General features: G+C 45.8%; 2 protein-coding genes across 4 annotated transcripts; one reads left to right on the top strand and one right to left on the bottom strand.

Annotated features, from left to right (window-relative positions):
- Positions 1–7: 7 nt before the first annotated feature.
- IKZF5 (IKAROS family zinc finger 5) lies at positions 8–12,763 on the top strand. 2 transcript variants are annotated; one of them, XM_074545353.1, is made up of 6 exons: positions 8–79; positions 2,414–2,478; positions 3,329–3,422; positions 5,364–5,526; positions 5,852–6,034; positions 9,002–12,763. In XM_074545353.1, exons 4-6 carry the CDS (start codon positions 5,394–5,396, stop codon positions 9,943–9,945), a joined length of 1,260 nt encoding a protein of 419 aa, XP_074401454.1. In that variant the 5' UTR covers positions 8–79; positions 2,414–2,478; positions 3,329–3,422; positions 5,364–5,393; the 3' UTR covers positions 9,946–12,763. The 2 variants fall into 2 exon arrangements, with proteins under 2 accessions (XP_074401454.1, XP_074401455.1); XM_074545354.1 differs by having other exon boundaries at positions 20–79; positions 2,414–2,482.
- Positions 3,804–18,008, bottom strand: PSTK (phosphoseryl-tRNA kinase). 2 transcript variants are annotated; one of them, XM_074545355.1, is made up of 7 exons: positions 17,727–18,008; positions 17,308–17,566; positions 16,400–16,598; positions 15,933–16,008; positions 15,336–15,429; positions 14,573–14,733; positions 3,804–4,306 (listed from the first exon to the last, which is right to left on the bottom strand). In XM_074545355.1, the coding sequence occupies exons 1-7, from the start codon at positions 17,982–17,984 to the stop codon at positions 4,184–4,186; spliced, it is 1,170 nt and encodes a 389-aa protein (XP_074401456.1). In that variant the 5' UTR covers positions 17,985–18,008; the 3' UTR covers positions 3,804–4,183. The 2 variants fall into 2 exon arrangements, with proteins under 2 accessions (XP_074401456.1, XP_074401458.1); XM_074545357.1 differs by lacking the exon at positions 3,804–4,306 and having other exon boundaries at positions 11,364–14,733.
- Between the last annotated feature and the right edge of the window lie 513 nt (positions 18,009–18,521).

The following is an 18,521-nucleotide window of genomic DNA, read 5'->3' as shown; positions in this document are numbered from 1 at the left end:
GGCCGGGCCGGGCCGGGCCGGGGGGAGGCACAACAAACATGGCGGCGGCGGGAGGCGGGAGCGGCGCGGGGCGGCGGCGGTGAGTGCTGCCCGTCCTCCCCTTCTCGCTTCTTTCTGCCCTTCCCTCTCTTTCCCGCTCCCTTTCCCTCCCTCCTTCTCCTTCCGGGGCCTCCCTGTGCCGTGATGGAGCCGGGCGGGGGGCAGCGCTTGGGGAGGGCCGCGCTGCCCCGCCGGGAGCGGGGCCGGGTCAGCGGCGCAGCCTTGAGGCTGCTGCCTTGGTGCGGGGCTGAGGGACACGGGAATCAGAGAGATCGCAGAAATTACAGAGTGGCAGAAATCACAGAGTTACTGAAATCGCAGGGTCACTGTAATCGCAGAATCACAGAGTGGGTGAGGTTGGAAGGAATCGATCCGGGGCCACCTCCCTGCTCAGGCGGGGCCATCCCCGGGCACACGCGCAGGTTCTGGGGTGTCGGCACTGGGGGAGACTCCGCACCCTCTTCGGGCAGCCTGTTCAGCGCTGTCACTTCATAGTAAAGAAGTTTTTCCTCGTTGAGGTGGAACTTGGTGTGCATCAGTCCCTGCCCGTGGCTCTGGTGTCATTGCTGGTCCCCGGAGCAGAGCCTGGGCCTTGCTGGGACACCCCGGGACGCCCAGGGACAGCCAGGGCTGAGCGCCCGCCCAGCTGGGGCTCCTCTCCAGGCTGAGCATCCCTAGGTCCCTAAGGCTTTCCCGGGCACGGAGATGTCCCAGTGCCTTCAGCGTCTTCGCTGCCCTTCCCTGGATGCTCTCCAGAGCTCCGTCCCTCTTGTCCCACGGAGCCCGGAGCGGGACACGCGGGTTTCTGGGAGGTTTCCCGTGCCCGTGTCCCTCCCCACTCTGGCATGGGGCGGAGGAGGAGGAGCGGGATCGAGGAGGTGTTCGGGGTTGGTGACAGGTCACGGTGGCCACCGAGCTGTGATTCACTCCCTCCCCACCGTCAAACTCCTTCAGGAGGACCGGCAAGGGCTTGGATGGAATTTGGATCCCTTTCTGTATTTATTTATTAGCTATGGAAGAGATGGAACAGAGAACACTCCCCGTTTTCCCCGGTGTTCCTTATTAGAAGGTGTGATACATATGCTCACAGTAAATTGATTTTATACTGTATACATGCTCTCATGGATACTTTATGCTCTTACAATTACTGCAGGATTACTTCTGACTGTGTGTATGAAACAGCTGGCTGTGCACCATGAACTGCTTTCTTCAGCAGCATTATTTAGGCAGAATGTTTCATCCTGGCTGTTCTTTGACAGCAAGCTTAGCTCACCTCAGTGACCCCTGCTGAGCCCAGCAGCTGTGCCTGGGTAGAAGATGAGTAACCAGTGCCCTGCTGGTGCTGCGGGTGTGTCAGCAGAGCTCGGGTAACACCCGGTGTGCTCAGCCCCTCCCTGTGTGTGAAACACGAGCTGGGCTGCTCAGTTTCTGCTAATTAGAATTGCATTTTCTGCTTTGCAGGGGTGACACAGCAAGGATCAGATGTGTGTCATCCTCCCCTGAGAAGGAGAGCTGCTGGCTGTGTAGCTCTGAAAGATGCCACATAAAATGACAGAAGTGTTTGAGCACACAGATGGGAGCTTTGGGTCATGTTCAGAGTGTGGTGTCTTCCCTACACTGGTGTAAAGAAAAGGATGAGTGTTCTCAGAATAAATCAATGAGGTAGAGAAAGGAAGTTTTATGCAGTTGATCCTTAACCTGTTTATGAAATTTTATGCCATTTTCTTTCAAAATTAAATGTTTTATAAAAGCAATCAGTGCAGTCAAATAAGGCTGAGAGAACTGGGGTTGTTCAGCCTGGAGAGGAGAAGGCTTTGAGGCGACCTAATTGTGGCCTTTCAGTACATGAAAGGACACAAAAGATGGAGAGAGACTATTTACAGGAGCCTGGAGTGACAGGACAAGGGGAAATGGCTTTAAACTGAGAGAGAGCAGGGTTAGATGGGAATATTGGGTGGGCAGGCCCTGGCACAGGGTGCCCAGAGCAGCTGAGGCTGCCCTGGATCCCTGGCAGTGCCCAAGGCCAGGCTGGATGGAGCCTGGAGCACCTGGGACAGTGGGAGGTGTCCCTGCCATGGCTGGGGTGGCACTGGATGGGATTTAAGGTCCCCTCCAACCCAAACCATTCTGGGATTCTCTGAAATAAGTTTTAGTGCCTTACCCAAAGGCACACACAGATCTCCTCTGCTAACACAAACCTTTGGTGTTGTTTTGAATGGTTTCATTTTAAATTGTTATTTCTTATTATAATTCATGGAAAGTTGGCCTGGTCAGGACTCTGTGTTACCCTGTCCTGTTTTTCTTTTCATATCATCAATATTAGAGATATCTTTAATATTATAATTAATTTCCTGATCTCTTTGTTTTATTGCAGGAGACACCAACAAATGGAACACAAATTAACTTAAGCCTACAGGAGGCTGTGACACCTGGAAGAGGGTAGGTAGGTAGATACATAAAGATGTGTTCTGAACTAACTTAATGATGATAATTAATGCTGGGAGTTGAGCACACCCAGGTAAGATGGGAAAGAACATCCTCATGTGGATGCCAAAAATGAACAAACATCTGTAATTTGGATACACAGGAGAAGATATTTAAATGTGGTCTGAAACTCAGAACTTGAGTTCCTGTAGGTAACCTAAGTACCTTTTAAAAATAAGGAATATTCTTATTGAAATGGTAGCACTGTAAATTATTTCTGATTATAATCTGCAGAAATAATGTGACAGACTCATTCTCCTTCCACATGTATCCCAAGCTCTCTCTTCCCAAATTCATTGTGAATTGGGACTTTATAGAGATTGGTTATTTACACTCCCCAAAACCAGTCTAACCACTAATTTCTGGGGAATATTTTAATGATTTCAGTGCAAAATAATGGACTGGAATAAGACTTTTACTCAGGATAGGAAAGTCAAATTTTGGGAGAACTGGGAAACATTGCTTTGTCTAAGGCTTCTTTCCAGCTTTGCTAATCACCAGCATTCAGTTGTTTCCCACATTGCAGCTCCCATAACTGACTGCCCCAAATCTGGGGTTTTTTGGAGCCAGGTGTTTATTGGAAAACAGAAGTGAGTCACAAATGTCCTTCAGGTGACATCCAGGAAGCAGAGGATGCAGTCTTTGAAAAACTTTGACTGGAAGTGTGATTGATTTTATAAAATTTAGAGCAGCAGAGTGTTAGATTCCTGTCTTTCAAACACAAATATTTTTCAGGTTTCTTTCTTATAACTCATAAGTTACTGGGAAGAATAATGGACTCACATTTTCTTTTTATTCCTTCTAGGAAAAGTGGAGAAGCTGTGCTCTGTGCTTTTTATCTGACGTGTTGAGGTACATTTTGGAGCATGTTTGCTACTTAGCAGGGAACTAAAATTCAGGTATGATCCTTTTTTTTATTTTTAAAAATGCAGGTTGATTTTTATTACTATGTGGTTTTTATTTTAAAATCTTATTTACTATTTTATTATTATATAATTTACCTGTAGCTGAAAGGGATTTCCCCATAAATTGTATTTGGTGATCTTTAATGAGTTAAACATTCAAAAATTAATATTCTTATGGTTGCAGATTTGCTTTTTGACTCTGTGTAGTGGGTCTAATGCTGGCCAAATGCCCATGCATGCACTAAAAATTATTTATTTACTCATTTCCTGCTCTGAGATATGGATTAGGAGGGGGAGGGCAAACCAGGCTCAAAACTTTAAATGGTATAAAGAAAACTTTATTAACAGAATTAAATAAAAAATTATAAAATCAGAACAAACTTTCAGAACACTTCTCCCCCAGCACCCTCTTTTCTTTCCCATAGATAATCTAAAGAGATAAAACCTGGAGCTTTCAGTCAGTTTGCCACCTCTAAAATAATCTTTCTTCAGTCCACCCAGGGAGAGGAGTCTCTCTGGCCATGCCATGGAGGCTTCTCCACAAGAAGCAGTTCTCTTGTGGCAAATCAGCTGCCAGGAAAGGAAAATCTGTTTGCAGTGTGAAAATCCCATGAGTTACAGCTTCCCCAAAGGTGCTTTCATGGGCCATGATAACTTATGGGGCACTATTTTAGGGATGCATAAAAACAAAAGTGCTCCACTTTTATCTCTGGGAGCAGAGGTTTTTCTTCTTCTATCTCTGGGGCAAAAGTTTCTCATCTCTCTCTGTGCAAGGTTCTTGTTGGGTTACAGCTTTTCAGCATCCACACACTCCAGCCTGAGTGTCCTTCTCTCAGGGGCTGCAGGTGAATGCTGCATCCCCCCATGCACTTCATGAGCTACAGGGAAAAAGCAAAGTGTGATAGATCAAAATACATCTTCACCTAAGCCTCACAAAAGAATTTCAGCCCAAGACTAAGACATGTCCTCAATCCTCTCCCATCTAGAATTTGACTCCTCCTTCACTGCCCTCAGTGTCTGTGTTGTTTTCTCTACGTGTCTTCACCTTTTCCTTTTCCTGACTCGGGAGAGAATTGGTGTGTTCATGTGCTGGGGCAGTCCTGGCAGCACAGCCTGCTGGTGGCAGAAATCCCAGCCCAGCAGTGAGCCAGCCTGGCCATGAGTGTAGCCATGGTATTTTCTGACAAATCCCTTTGCCAGGATTTTCCTCCTGAGGAGCTGAGAGGCCTCAGGAGCACAATGCAAACATTGATTATCTGCTGCTGTGGAATGCAACAGGTGCATCTGGGATTGGTCTCATGTGCTTGTTTCTAATGAATGGCCAATCACAGTCAGCTGGCTCAGACTCTCTGGTCAGTCACAAGATTTTATTATCATTCCATTCCTTTCCTTTCCTTGCCAGCCTTCTGATGAAATCCTTTCTTCTATTCTTTTAGTATAGTTTTAGCATATAATTTTCTTTTAATATAATATATATCATGAAATAATAAATCAGCCTTCTGAAACATAGAATCAACATTCTCACCTCTTCCCTTGTCCTGGGACCCCTGTGAACACCATCACACCTGAGAGGCCATCAGCCCCCAGTCCTCACAGCCCATCCTTAAATGTGTTCTCATAGAGGCGTGTTCAGCTCTTCTAAGTGGTTTAAACTGGTGTCACTCTTCAAACTAGCCTGCTGATTGGTTAACCAGTTGTCAATCTTCAAATCTAGCCAGCTGATTGGCTCTTCAAACTTGGCCGCTCATTGGCTCCACCCAGTCCCCACAGGGAACCACCCCCTCAACTGAAAACCGGACTTTGTTAAACGACGACCCTCAAACTGTGTGATAAAAGTAATTCTTCACTTAAAATCCAGCCCAAAACCTGAACTTGTTACTATGAATGCAGCCAAATTCAATGACACTTGTGTTCTGAAAACATTTTCCCTTCTAGGCACGAGAGGTTATAAATGAAAGAGTCAATATGGGGGAAAAGAAGGCAGAACCGTTGGATTTTGTGAAGGATTTTCAGGAATATCTGACCCAGCAGACCCACCATGTCAATATGATTTCTGGATCAGTTACTGGTGACAAGGAAGTAGAGACTCTCCAGGGAGGTGAGTTTTTTCCAGTACCATAAATTTGATATTTTTGAGAGTGACTTCAGTGTTCACAATCCAGGTAATGCTGCAGCTCCATGGAAGCATTTCTGATAGTCATTTTTGTGTCACAAAGGATGTGTATGTAGTGTGAAGATTCCCATAAGGAATCTTCTCATTAATCAATTTGACAAAGGAGGCAAATTGATTACCTTTGTTTTAATCAGGGCATGTTTTTTATAATTCTCTATATTTAAAGACCAAGGGCTGAGAGAAGCAAAAGCTCTTTGGCAGATGGCATCCCACAGATTGTTCATTAAAATCTGTGTTGCATTGTTCACAGCTGGGACAGAAGGTGATCAGAATGGCCTGGATCATCCTTCTGTTGAAGTTTCACTGGATGAAAACTCAGGAATGTTGGTGGATGGCTTTGAAAGGACTTTTGATGGGAAGTTAAAGTGTCGATACTGTAACTATGCCAGCAAAGGAACAGCACGGCTCATCGAGCACATCAGGATCCACACAGGTATGGGATCTTCTCTGCCTGCCTGGGAGCCCTTGGGGGTTTACTCTGCATTGGGATTTCCATGGCAGCAGTTGGCAAATGCATCCTGCTCATCAGTCACATGACAGGGATTTAGAAACTGAGCTGGCACTCGAGATAGGAAGAGTAAGATGATCTTTCATTTCAGCACCTGAACACACATCAGATCCTTCAGGCACTTCTGACATTGCAGACCTGGATCTGTAACTCCTAGATCAGTCTACCAAGGGAAAATCAGAACTCCTAAAGTGCTGCCTTACAAAAGTGTTGGCTGGCCTGTTATTATATGTTACTCACATTAACTTTTTAAAAAATCCTCAGAGAACTTTGTATCTATAAATTTCATTTGATAGAAGAACAAAGTTCTGCATGTGCACAGGAGATGATGGTCTCCCTGGTCATCATCCCATCTGGAAGAGAATTCTTAACAATAACAATAATTAGCAATAATTGGTGGGTCTTTATAGTCTATTTTTATAAAGGAGTGCCATGTACCTATTTAAACTGTGCAGATCCCTACTGACATTTATTATTATAAGTAACTATATGGGAGTAAAGTTTAGCATGAAAGCTTCAATGTAAATTGAAGGGCCCTAAAATATTTAGTTTTTCTGTCCTGAGAAAAGTTAAAAATGTACATGTTCCTACACAGAGATTTATAGGGCCTTTTCTTCTTCTGTTGTTTAGCCATGAAAATATTCCTGTTCTGCACAACATTCTAGGTGTGGAAGTACAAAGCATAGTAATAAAAATAAAGTTATTGGTAGAATATTCAAATGTGAGGACATGCCATCAAGTTTGTGTCTGGTATCAGGAGTGAACAGAAAAATTACCAACTGTGGCTTGTTAAAGAGCATTTGCCACTGCTGGATGTATAAACCTGAAAAGCAAACCTCTCATAAAAGTTTAAATATCCTGAACTGTTCTGAAGGCTCCAGCTTCATGGCAAATGACAGAAAACAAAAAATAGGTGCTTGTGAACTCTGTCAAGTGTATCACCAATACAGATGACTTCAGGGTGTTAAGCAGAGCAGAAAAAATTGTGTCCTGCAAAGAATGAAAGTTTTTATAGGTTTCCAGTGTGGTATGGATTGTCCCAAAGCTTTCAAGTGTCTCTTTTCGGTGGTCTTGGGTAGGTGGCACTTTGGGACTTGCCTGTTGTAACTGGGATGTGGTTGTAGCTCTCTCAGGTACAGTTAGTCAGATTCTCACTTTGTTGGGAGCCATTCCTTCCACACAGGAGCTCCCTGGGTGCATTTTGGGAAAGCTGGGGCTCCTCACTGGCCCTGCAGTGTTGGCTTGTTTCAACAGGGCACAATGGGGTAGGAAATGGCAACCAGCCAGAAATCAGTTCTGAGGTTCAGATTCTGAAGGACCTGGTAAATTCTTCTCTTGTGTCTTCCAGAACAAGAAAAGAGTTCTTTTGGTTTGGTTTTCCTGGTTTGGTTTGGTGTGGTTTTTCACTCAAGGGAAGAAGATCCAAGGCCTGAGTGTTGTTTGCCTCAGAGGCTGGCAGGGGGCCAGGAGATGCTGCTTGTGCTGTGAGGGCTCAGATGAGTCAGCACTAAGGTAGGGAAGTGGCAGCTGCCTCACAGCCTCAGAGCAGTGTAAATAAACAGGTACAGCATCCTGGACATCTGCCAAAGGAACTGTGACCAGGCATGATCATGCAACCATCATTATTATCATTATTATTAAGTGCAGCCTACTGCAGGATTGGCTTCATGCTGAGCCTGACAGCAGGTAATGAGTAGTTCACCAGCTGTACTGTGCTACATGTGATGCAAAACTTTTATCTCTGTGCAGCCAGTTTAGAATGAAATCAGATTGGCAAACTCTCTGTATTCACACAGAGTTTGCCAATCTTCTCATACCATTTTATCAAGTCTCCAGATCTTTACTCATCCTTGTGTGTATGAGTGCAGAGAGATGCTCATGGAGAAATCATGGCTTTGCTTGGTGCTAAGAAGGTACTTAGAGGTAGCACAAAGATTGATTTCTTTCCTCTTGGAGAGCCAGTGATGTAGGGGGAATAAAAGAAATCTATTTGATATCCCAGACTGTGATTCCAAACTCTGGAATGCTCATCAGTCACATGACAGGGATTTAGAAATTGAGCTGGCACTCGAGATAGGAAGAGTAAGGTGATCTTTCATTTCAGCACCTGAACACACATCAGATCCTTCAGGCACTTCTGGCATTGCAGACCTGGATCTGTAACTCCTGGATCAGCCTACCAAGGGAAAATCAGAAGTGCTAAAGTGCTGCCTTACAAAAGTGTTGGCTGGCCTGTTATTCTGTTACTCACATTAACTTTTTAAAAAATCCTCAGAAAACTTTGTACCTATAAATTTCATTTGATAGAAGAATAAAGTTCAGTATGTGCACAGGAGATGATGGTCTCCCTGATCATCATCCCATCTCCCTTCTGGAAGAGCACACAGCTCTCCAGGGAATGCCTGGCTTTTGATTTCTGTTCCAACTCTTTAGCCACAGGATCCTTTTCCAAAGCTCAGTCCTTGAGTGGCTGCCTGTGTGTGTGGGTTATTGAGGGTGGTAGTTGCAGGGTGTTTAGGAGTAGGGGTGTTTGGAAGGTCCCAGAAGGATACCCTCCCTCAGAGTTCTCCTGAAGAGCAGTGACATTTTGGTGGTACAGACACTGCTGTGCCCTGCATGGCTGAGGGGGAGCTGGCACCACACAAACATCACTGCACTCAGTCCTTGGCGCTGTTGCTGCAGTTCCCAGGCAGGTTGGTGCGTTACCCTGATTCCCCTCAGGATTTTTCTGTGTGCTGGTGATCCCTGGGTGGGACAGAGCTGTCCCAGGACACCCAGCTGAGCTCGAGGCCGTGACTGAAGCTGCAGCAGCGGCTCCCAGCGAGCCGCACACAAAGCCTGTTGTTCCATGTGCTCCAAGGTGCTGGGGGCTAACCTGTTCTGATTTTCCAGGGGAGAAGCCACACAGGTGCCACCTATGTCCCTTTGCCTCGGCCTACGAGCGTCACCTGGAGGCTCACATGCGGTCCCACACCGGGGAGAAGCCCTACAAGTGCGAGCTGTGCTCCTTCCGCTGCAGCGACCGCAGCAACCTGTCCCACCACCGCCGGCGCAAGCACAAGATGGTGCCCATCAAGGGCACCAGGTCCTCCCTGAGCAGCAAGAAGATGTGGGGGGTTCTGCAGAAGAAGACCAGCAATTTGGGCTACAGCAGGAGAGCATTAATTAATCTGAGCCCGCCCTCCATGGTGGTGCAGAAACCAGACTACCTTAACGATTTCACCCACGAGATCCCCAATATCCAGACTGAGGCGTACGAGGGCATGGCAAAGAGCACTCCGAGCGGGGGCTTGCCAAGAGATCCACAGGACCTCATGGTGGATAATCCTTTAAACCAGCTCTCCACCTTAGCAGGACAGTTGTCCAGTTTGCCACCTGAAAACCAAAATCCAGCCTCTCCTGACGTCGTTTCCTGTCAGGACGAAAAGCCTTTCATGATACAGCAACCTGCTGCACCTGCAGTAGTTTCAGCTGTGTCAGCAAATCTCCCTCAGAATTCCTCTCCAACCAGCCCTGACTCCCGGCCCACACACAACCAGAGGAACTATAGTCCCGTGGCAGGGCCCAGCAGCGACCGCAGTGCCCACACCAGTACTCCCAGCATCAGCAACAGCCAGCCCAGCACTCCAGCTCCAACCCTGCCAGTGCAGGACCCTCAGCTCCTGCACCACTGCCCACACTGTGACATGTACTTTGCAGACAATATCCTTTACACCATCCACATGGGATGCCACGGATTTGAAAATCCTTTCCAGTGTAACATTTGTGGGTGTAAGTGTAAAAACAAGTACGACTTTGCTTGTCACTTTGCAAGAGGCCAACATAATCAACATTGACTGAGAACATGCTTTTCTTTAGTTTTTTAACATATTACAGTCTATTTTTCATACTTGCTGATGGAAAGCTTGCACATTCCCATAAGGAATCTTCACATTAATCAATCCGACAAAGGAGGCAAATTGATTTCCGTGTTCTTGTAAAACTTGCCAGGGAAATTTTGTATCAGATTCAGTTGCTGTTTTATATGTAGCCTTTCAAAAAAAGTCAAGAGTGCTGTAAGGGTTGGAATGCATTTACATGCTGTGGTTGCTAAATTTAAGTTGCTTGCACTTAATCCCAATAAACATTCTGCAAGTGGAGAAGCAGAGCGTGTGTCCTGACCCGTAGGAGGTAATTCCCAGATTGTCTGCTAGGCAAGACAAGATAGATTATCCATAAAATATGAAAGGCCAATGCAATGACACATCATATAGAGACAGGACAAGAAGGAATGGCTTCATGGTGACAGAGGGCAGGGCTGGGTGGGATATTGGGCAGGAATTGTTCCCTGGGAGGGTGGGCAGGCCCTGGCACAGGGTGCCCCTGCATCCCTGGCAGTGCCCAAGGCCAGGCTGGACAGGGCTGGGAGCACCTGGGACAGTGCAAGGTGTCCCTCCTTGAAGGTCCCTTCCAACCCCAACCATTCTTTGACTTTGGAGAAATCCTTTAAAACCTGGCTACTCAAACAAACAGAAGCAATTTTCACATACAAAATCAGTTTGATGTAAAAGTTGCTTTAATCTGATGAAGGTTAATAGTAAGTTTTTGTTTAGTATAGTCTAAACTCTTCATGCTAGGACTTAAACACTAATTTAACTGTTAGCACAAAAGTAGAAGATAACAGGTTAGTGTGAATAAAAGTGGTGGAAAAGAAAGAGCTAAAAGCCTGTCATTCATGAGTTATAACAACAAAAAAGTAAGAAACCTTATTTTATCTACACTCTACAAAATTTTCCATGTCATTGTTTTTTCAGGAGGCAATTTTTAGAGAGATAATGAAGAGCCTGTAGAACTAATATATATTCTGTGAGATTTCTAACTGCCTTAAACTGAGTTGTACAGATATTTAAAATTTGCACAATTAGACTTCTGTCCTGCTGATAGAAGTTCTGATAGAAACAAACAAGAAGTTTACAAATCAAACTCCTTGGTTCAGTTTTATGTTGGGCCAGGCTATAACTGAGAGGTTGCCTGTATTTTTGGGAGTTGTATAATCCAGTTTATTGTGAATTTCAGCTGACTTGGAGGCCTGATTTGTCCCCTCTCCCAGGTTTGATGTCCTTTGGCTGTGCTGGGAATGAGGGGAAGCAGCTCTGGCTTTTTCTGGGCTCTGTGTAGGATGCAAAGGAAAAACTGACTGACTACACTGAAGTTGTTTTTAGGAATTGTGAATGGCAAATAATAACTGAAGTTGTTTATTTTGTTTCATAGTGTACACTCATCTTTAGAAGCCCTCAGGCTAAAGGACAGGCACTTTAACATAAACCTGAGTAAAACATCTAATTAAAATGAATAATAACTTTATGTGCTAGATAAGAATTTGAGACATTAAAAATAAAGGAAGAACTGTTACTTTTCCCATATTTAGACATGCACTTTTACCTTGGTTTGTCCTATTTGAGACAAATTAAAGCTTCCCTTATATATTTCCCTTTTCCTATCAGCAAACCATGTTTTGTTAAAAGCAGGGAGATTTTATTAATGTTCCACAAGTCAGAGGTTGGAATCTCAATAGGAAATGTTTGGCTTACTCAAATTTATATTTTTATGTTAAAACTTCCAGAAACCAATGGAAAAACTTACAGTGATCAGGGTGAGATCAATGCAGGAAAACCACCTGTGTAAGAATTTTAGCTGTAGAAGTAATTTTGACTTTAATTAAATAGAAATTTGGATACCAGATGTGTTTCTGTCTACCTGACTGACCTACAGTTGAATTTCTGTGCTTGAGGAACTGGGTTCTTTCTTGGCTGTGCAGTCTTGAAGTACTGAGGTCAGAAATCTGCCACAGGAGTGGTTCCAGTGTAGTGAAGATGAATAATAATACTGTCATCCCTAAAAATTGTTTTGTTTTCAGGCCTGGTTCAGAATTTGTTCTGCTGGATTTTTAAGACAGAATGTGATTTTTATTTTTCATCAGGACACTCTGTAATTCCAAAATATTTCATTGTTGCTTTATACTTTTTAGATTTATAAGTAAAACTGCAAGTCTGTGTGTGTAAACATCTTTATTTTAAGGAGTAAAAGCTGATTGAAGTGGAATCCAGTTAAAAGTTACTGCTCCTGGGCAGGTTTTGGAATCAAAATCTTTTCCAATTAAAGAGCGCAGAAATGGTGGATCACACATTGGACAATTAAATTTAAATTTGGCTGAAATGTAGTGTTAAGAGAAGACTGGAAGACTTTACAATTATTAATTGATGGAAGTGGTTTTCCTTGCCTTTTTTGTAGATGGTGCACTGTAAGCTCTGGCATTCCCAAGGGAGTTGTGGCCTGCTGGAGCTCCAGGGAGCTCCTTTCAGTGCTGAGGGGCCACAGCAGCCAAGTGCTCCTGCCTTGGGGCTTTTCCCTGCTGCTGTCCTGGGGAGAGTCATGGCCCTGGGCACAGATGTGCTTTCTGACCTCTGGGGCTTCTGCTCACGTTGTTAGAGGCTTCTCTTTGTCTCTTGATTTGGTGATTTAGGGAAATGACTCCTGAGCCACCATGGCCTCGGGCAGAATCAGGGTAGGGCACTGATGGAGGGGTTGGGAGCAGGAGGGATCCTGCAGGATCTCATGGAAAAGGGGCCCTTGTTTAGGAGGGGATCCCACTGTGGGGAATGGATGTTCTTAACAGAACTCAGTGGGAAAAAATCTGTCCCCAAGCCTTGCAAATGGATGTTTGGAAGGATTTTCCTGCTGCTGCCTGGACACCACTGGTCCTGCTCTGGAGTGACTGAGGGAAAGATTAGCTGGGACATCTCTGAGTGGTTGAGGAATGAAAAAACTCTTTTCTTGTTTCCTTGGGCAAACTCCTCATGGCAGGGGGGTTCTTGGGCAGCAGCAGCAGCAGCTTTGGTGCTCATCCCCTGGCTCTGCCCCCAGAGCCCTGGGCTGGATCCCTGTGTCCTCCCCAGGACGGGACTGTTCTGTTCCATGATCACACTGTGTGTTCAGTTTGCCAAACACTGCCATCATTGTCCCCTCCTGCCAACTGAGCAGCTTTGGAAGGTGTATTTTCCTATTTTTCATAATTTATACATACTATTGACTATAATTTAAAGTCCAGAGCTGGTCCTGGTAAATTCTTTCCAAGTGTGATCCCTTGCACGAGCAGGCCTTACCCAGAGTCAGTGAGGGAGATTTGTCCAGGACTCTGGGATTGAGTCCTTTGTTAAAAGAACTTTTCATTTTGAGTCCTCCATGTGCTACACTGCACTCACTTGTTTTGGTGTTTTTTCTAAAAACCCAAACCCTCACATTATAAGGTAATGGGTGATTAGCATTTTAACTGTTATTAATGGAAGTTTGGAAAGGAGATGGAATTTTTCCATAGCTCAGCTCTGTTAAATTCTGTTAAAGCTGCAAAACACGAACATTGTGGGGTTTTGTTTTTATTGCCACAGATTATTTTATAGCTTTGTGGTCATTTCTAATGTGCACTATTTAATACACACTCACAGTTTTGAGACTGAATATTCCAATGAACATATGAATATTTGAGACTGAATATTCCAATGAACATATGAATATTTGAACATCTTCATTAGCTCAGTTAATATTCAACTGTGCAGGAGGCAATAGGAAAAATATTTTTTCACAGACACATGTTTAGACATAAAATGTTGATTGGCTTTTTAATATAAAACTCAGTGCTGGGACACCTTCCAGCAGTGTTTTCCAGACAAATAATCTGTTAATGTTTGTTTTGTTCCAGAATGTTTTGAGGGTTTGCTTTTTGTTTCTTTTTGACAAAGGGAATGTAATTTAGAAGTCTTCACTGGCAAGTTTTCTACTAATTTTAAGCTTCTTTGAAAATCTACAGCAAATGATGTTCTGCTGCAGGAAATCTCTCTCCTGCTAAAGCATTTTTCATTGAGCAATCTTTGTGTATGTGCTTCTAAGTACCTACTTTGTTAATAATATGTATTTCAGTGTAAAGAGCAGATTTTATGCAAAAATGAAAGCTGTTAGAGTTGTAACATAAATTTTAATGTTAGTGAACGTTTCTGAGACGACAAGGTTAATTCTGAAATAACTCAATCTCGTGTAGTTCATGTTGTGAAGCTTTGCTTTTGTAAGATATGAATAAAATAACACTTTCTAATTAGTTCCCATGTCAATTTTTAATTGCATATCCTTCCAGGGGTGGAGCTGGTGATTTCCCTGGTGCTCCTCCTGGGTTAACTCTTCCTGATTCTGGGAAATTTGAATCTCAGGATGGTTTGCTCTTGGCTTGATCTCCCCAGCCAAGAAGAAGCTTGGTTAGACTTGATTAAAGTGTTTATCTCCCATTTCATGGGAGAGGAAGCACAGGGGCTGCAGAGAGGGGAGCTGCACCTCAGATCTCTCAGCAGTGCTCAGAGTCCTGCATTTGAAACACTTGGGACTCCTAAACACCCAACATTCTCTGTGTCATGATTTTAATATATATTTATTTACTACCTTGGTTGCCTCCTGTTGGAATGAAGAAATAACACTTGTAGCAGGGTCAGAATATTGGGTTTTCAAAGTCTTCCCTTGCCTCAAGTCTTCCAAAAATTCTGCTTTCAGTTTGTTGAGTTCTTCTGCCAGGCTCTTCATCTCACTCGGGAGAACGTTTTTACCTAAAACAAAATTGAAGCTGAACTTTTTACTGAAAAAATCACAGAATCACAGAATATCCTGAGCTGGAAGGGACACAGAGGGATTGAGTCCAGCTCCTGTCCCTGCACAGACACCCCAACAATCCCACCCTGGCAGTACTGCCCAAACTCCTGGAGCTGTGGCAGCCTCAGGGCTGTGCCCATTCCCAGCACCTCTGGGGAAGAACCTTTCCCTAAATCCAATTAAACCTCCCTGGCCCAGCTCCAGCCATTCCCTCCTGTCCCTGTCTCAGGGAGAACCCAGGCACAGAGCTGAGCTTTGCAGTTAAGGACACCGAGCTGCTCCTCCTGTAAATCTGCCCCTGTCCTTATTGCCACATGTCCCAAAACAGTATTAAAATCCTCTAAAATGCTGCTCTGTACTAAATGGCTTTATTAAAGCTGTAATCAATACAGTTAATAAACATGATGCTGGTTTTTAAACCTACAAACTTTACAAACAAGCCTGAGCAGAGCTGTGAAGGTGCTGCCTGAGGCACAGCTGCTGGGACAGGACCCTGGACAGTTTATCCCAAGGGAATTGCAGGGCTGGAGCTGGGATGGGTGGGAAGGGCAGATGGTACCTTTGGCATCCTGCATGGCCTCAGAGATGGCTCTCCTGCACGCCTGGTCAGCCTGATGGACAGCACTGGCTGCACACACGGCTCGAGCTGCCTCCTGGCCAGGGCCACCAGCAAGGAACAAAACAAACCAACAAACAAACACTGAATTTACTTGGCTTTTGAAATTCTATTTGGGAACAAAACATTAGCAGCACCTCAGGCTGGCACCACTGTCCCAGGTGCTCCAAACCCCAATGTCCAACCTGGCCTAAATTAGTGTTTAAGTCCTAGCATGAAGAGTTTAGACTATACTAAACAAAAACTTATTATTAACCTTCATCAGATTAAAGCAACTTTTACATCAAACTGATTTTGTACGTGAAAATTGCTTCTGTTTGTTTGAGTAGCCAGGTTTTTAAGGATTTCTCCAAAGTCAAAGAAGGGTTGGGGTTGGAAGGGACCTTAAAGGAGGGACACCTTGCACTGTCCCAGGTGCTCCCAGCCCTGTCCAGCCTGGCCTTGGGCACTGCCAGGGATGCAGGGGCACCCTGTGCCAGGGCCTGCCCACCCTCCCAGGGAACAATTCCAAAGCTGTGCCCTGTGTCCCAGCAGTGCTACCTTCTGCTCTGTGTCCTCCTCATTTGGCCTCTCTGGATTTTCCAAAGCAGTGACCAGCAAGTTCATGATTTGCTCACTAAAAAAACAAACAGGGTAAACCATGGCAATCACACTTACTTTCTAATGATGCTACAGAAAAAAAATTTAAAAGTAAGATTTTAGTTAATTTTTTAAGGTAATCAGTGAAATAATCTGAAATGAAAAACAATTACAACTCAAATTATTACAACTCAACCTTAGCATTTCAGACAACTTGCAGATTTTCAGTGATAGGGCAGGAATGCTGTGATTTCTGAGGGTAACTCTACAGAGGATGGTGGCTGTGAGCTCCCAACAAACCTGGATTCTGTGTAACTGCCAAAAATCACCACTGGCAATACTTTTTACACATTGTGCAGATACAATAAGAAGCTTCTACCACTGGAAATAGCACTTAGGGAAAACTCTGGGATCAATCAGCAACATACTCATCCTCTGAGATGCCATCAGAACTGCTCAGGATGAGGCTGTGCTGCTCCCAGGTGTTTTTCCTGGGATCTGGCATCTCTATTTTCCTTGCCATTAATTGTATGGTCTGCTCAGGCACAGGGTCACTCCTGAGGCGGTTCCTCTGCAGGCAGCATTCCACTGGACACTCCAAAAATAACTGGCAGAAGCCCAAGGAGTCTAAAAAGAACAGAACCAGACAATTTTATATTTAAACAGTTCAAGTCAATTTCTGAGAGCAGCATGCAGGAGAAAGGCTCTACATGAACGAGGAGCTTCTGCTCTGCTTCTGAGCCTGACATGAACACAAATCTGGACAGGGAACAGAATTTTACCTCAAGGCTGCTCAAGAAATGGGTGAGACAGAACCATGAATTGTTTGGATTGGGAGGGATCTTTAAGTCATCTCATTTCATCTTTGCCATGGCAGGGACACCTCCCACTGTCCCAGGCTGCTCCAAGCCCTGTCCAGCCTGGCCTTGGGCACTGCCAGGGATCCAGGGGCAGCCACAGCTGCTCTGGGCACCTGTGCCAGGGCCTGCCCACCCTCACAGGGAACAATTCCCAATTCCCAATATCCCATCCAACCCTGCCCTCTGTCACTGGGAAGCCATTTCCCCTGCCCTGTCCCTCCATGCCTTTGTCCCAAGTCCCTCTCCAGCTCTCTTGGAGCCCCCTTATGTACTGGAAGGTGCTTTAAGGCTGCTCTAGGAAGGGTTTTCCACGATCTAACAATTTATAACAAAGCAGTAACAAGGTTACATTGATTGCTACTCTATTACAGGTACCCAGCAATCAGAACAACCCACGCTCCGGGAGAGCACGTGAAAGAAGGCGCTGAATTTCCCACAAACATCCTCATGCCGAAGATCAGGGATTAAATAATTACATTTGCGGGCCAGCTGGTACACCTCGTAGCGCATGCTTTGGTAATAGAAGTTGTCATCCAGCAGGAGGACGAGCGGCCGGGGGGCGGCTCCGGTGTCCCCATCGGGGGCGGCCAGCAGCCCCTCCCGGCGGCAGCAGCGCAGGAAGCGCGGCCAGCCCGGCTGCGCGGGGCCGGGCAGAGGCGCCCCGGTGAGCAGCGCCCGCAGGAGCCCCTCCAGGCACTGCAGCAGCTCGCGGCGGCTCTGCTTCCAGCCGGGCAGCTGTGGGGAGAGGAAGGCGAGAGATCACGGCCTCCATCGCCGCCGCTCAGCGCTCCCGGCCCCGCGTCCGCCGTGAGGGGACCTGGCTCGGCCAGGCCGCGTCCCGTTGCCAGGCAACCGCGGTCGTACGCGATGACGTCACGCGGCGCGCCGCACTGACCGATGGGGACGGGCTGGTGCGGAAGGCCTCGGGCGGGATGAGCTCGTCGTAAGCGAGCAGTGCGCACGCCCAGCCCGGCCGCTGCGGCAGCCGGCGGCTCAGGGCGCGGCCCAGCGTGGACTTGCCGGCCGCGGGCAGCCCGCACAGCAGGCACAGCCCCACCCGGGCGCCGCCGCCGCTGCCGCTCTCCCGGTGCTGCCGCTGCTGCTCCGCCGCCAGTGCTGCGGGTCCCGCCGCTTCCGCCGGCGCTGTGCGCATGCGCCGCGATCTCGCCGTGAGGCGCCCCCTGGCGGGCTCGGTGCGAACGGCAGAGCCACGAACGGCCCCTTGGACCGGCTCTGGTTTTACCAATTTTTTTACCCTTCTGTGGTTTTACCCATTTTTTACCCAATTCTGCTTTTACCCATTTTTTACCCGGTTCTGTTTTTTACCCATTTTTTACTTAGTTCTGCTTTTACCCATTTTTTACCCAAATGTGGTCTTACCCAATTTTTAGCCGGTTCTGGTTTTTACCCATTTTTCACCGGGTTCTGGTTCTGGTTTGACCTATTTTTTTACCCTTTTGTAGTTTAACCCATTTTTTACCCAATTCTGCTTTTACCCATTTCTTACCTGGTTCTGCTTTTTACCCAATTTTTTACTTGGTTCTGCTTTTACCCAATTCTTGTTTTATCAAATTTTTTTACCCAGTTCTTTTACCCAATTCTGGTTTTTACCCATTTTTTACCTGGTTCTGGTTTTCCTCATTTTTTACCCGATTCTGGCATCACAATAAGCACGAGAATTCCCTTTAGC

The sequence above is a fragment of the Zonotrichia albicollis genome, chromosome 7 (assembly GCF_047830755.1).
Source record: "Zonotrichia albicollis isolate bZonAlb1 chromosome 7, bZonAlb1.hap1, whole genome shotgun sequence".
Taxonomy (NCBI): domain Eukaryota; kingdom Metazoa; phylum Chordata; class Aves; order Passeriformes; family Passerellidae; genus Zonotrichia; species Zonotrichia albicollis.
Note: the sequence above shows the minus strand (reverse complement) of the source record. Positions and strands in the feature narration are given on the sequence as shown.

Excerpts from the sequence above, each read along its gene's own strand:
- PSTK (XM_074545355.1), bottom strand. The coding sequence starts at position 17,984 with ATGCGCACAGCGCCGGCGGAAGCGGCGGGACCCGCAGCACTGGCGGCG. Across the intron at positions 16,009-16,399 it reads GATGGCATCTCAGAGGATGA|TGAGCAAATCATGAACTTGC; the intron begins GTATGTTGCTGA and ends TTGTTTTTTTAG. Across the intron at positions 14,734-15,335 it reads GGCCATGCAGGATGCCAAAG|GTAAAAACGTTCTCCCGAGT; the intron begins GTACCATCTGCC and ends ATTTTGTTTTAG.
- IKZF5 (XM_074545353.1), top strand. The coding sequence starts at position 5,394 with ATGGGGGAAAAGAAGGCAGAACCGTTGGATTTTGTGAAGGATTTTCAG. Across the intron at positions 5,527-5,851 it reads AGTAGAGACTCTCCAGGGAG|CTGGGACAGAAGGTGATCAG; the intron begins GTGAGTTTTTTC and ends CATTGTTCACAG. Across the intron at positions 6,035-9,001 it reads GCACATCAGGATCCACACAG|GGGAGAAGCCACACAGGTGC; the intron begins GTATGGGATCTT and ends CTGATTTTCCAG.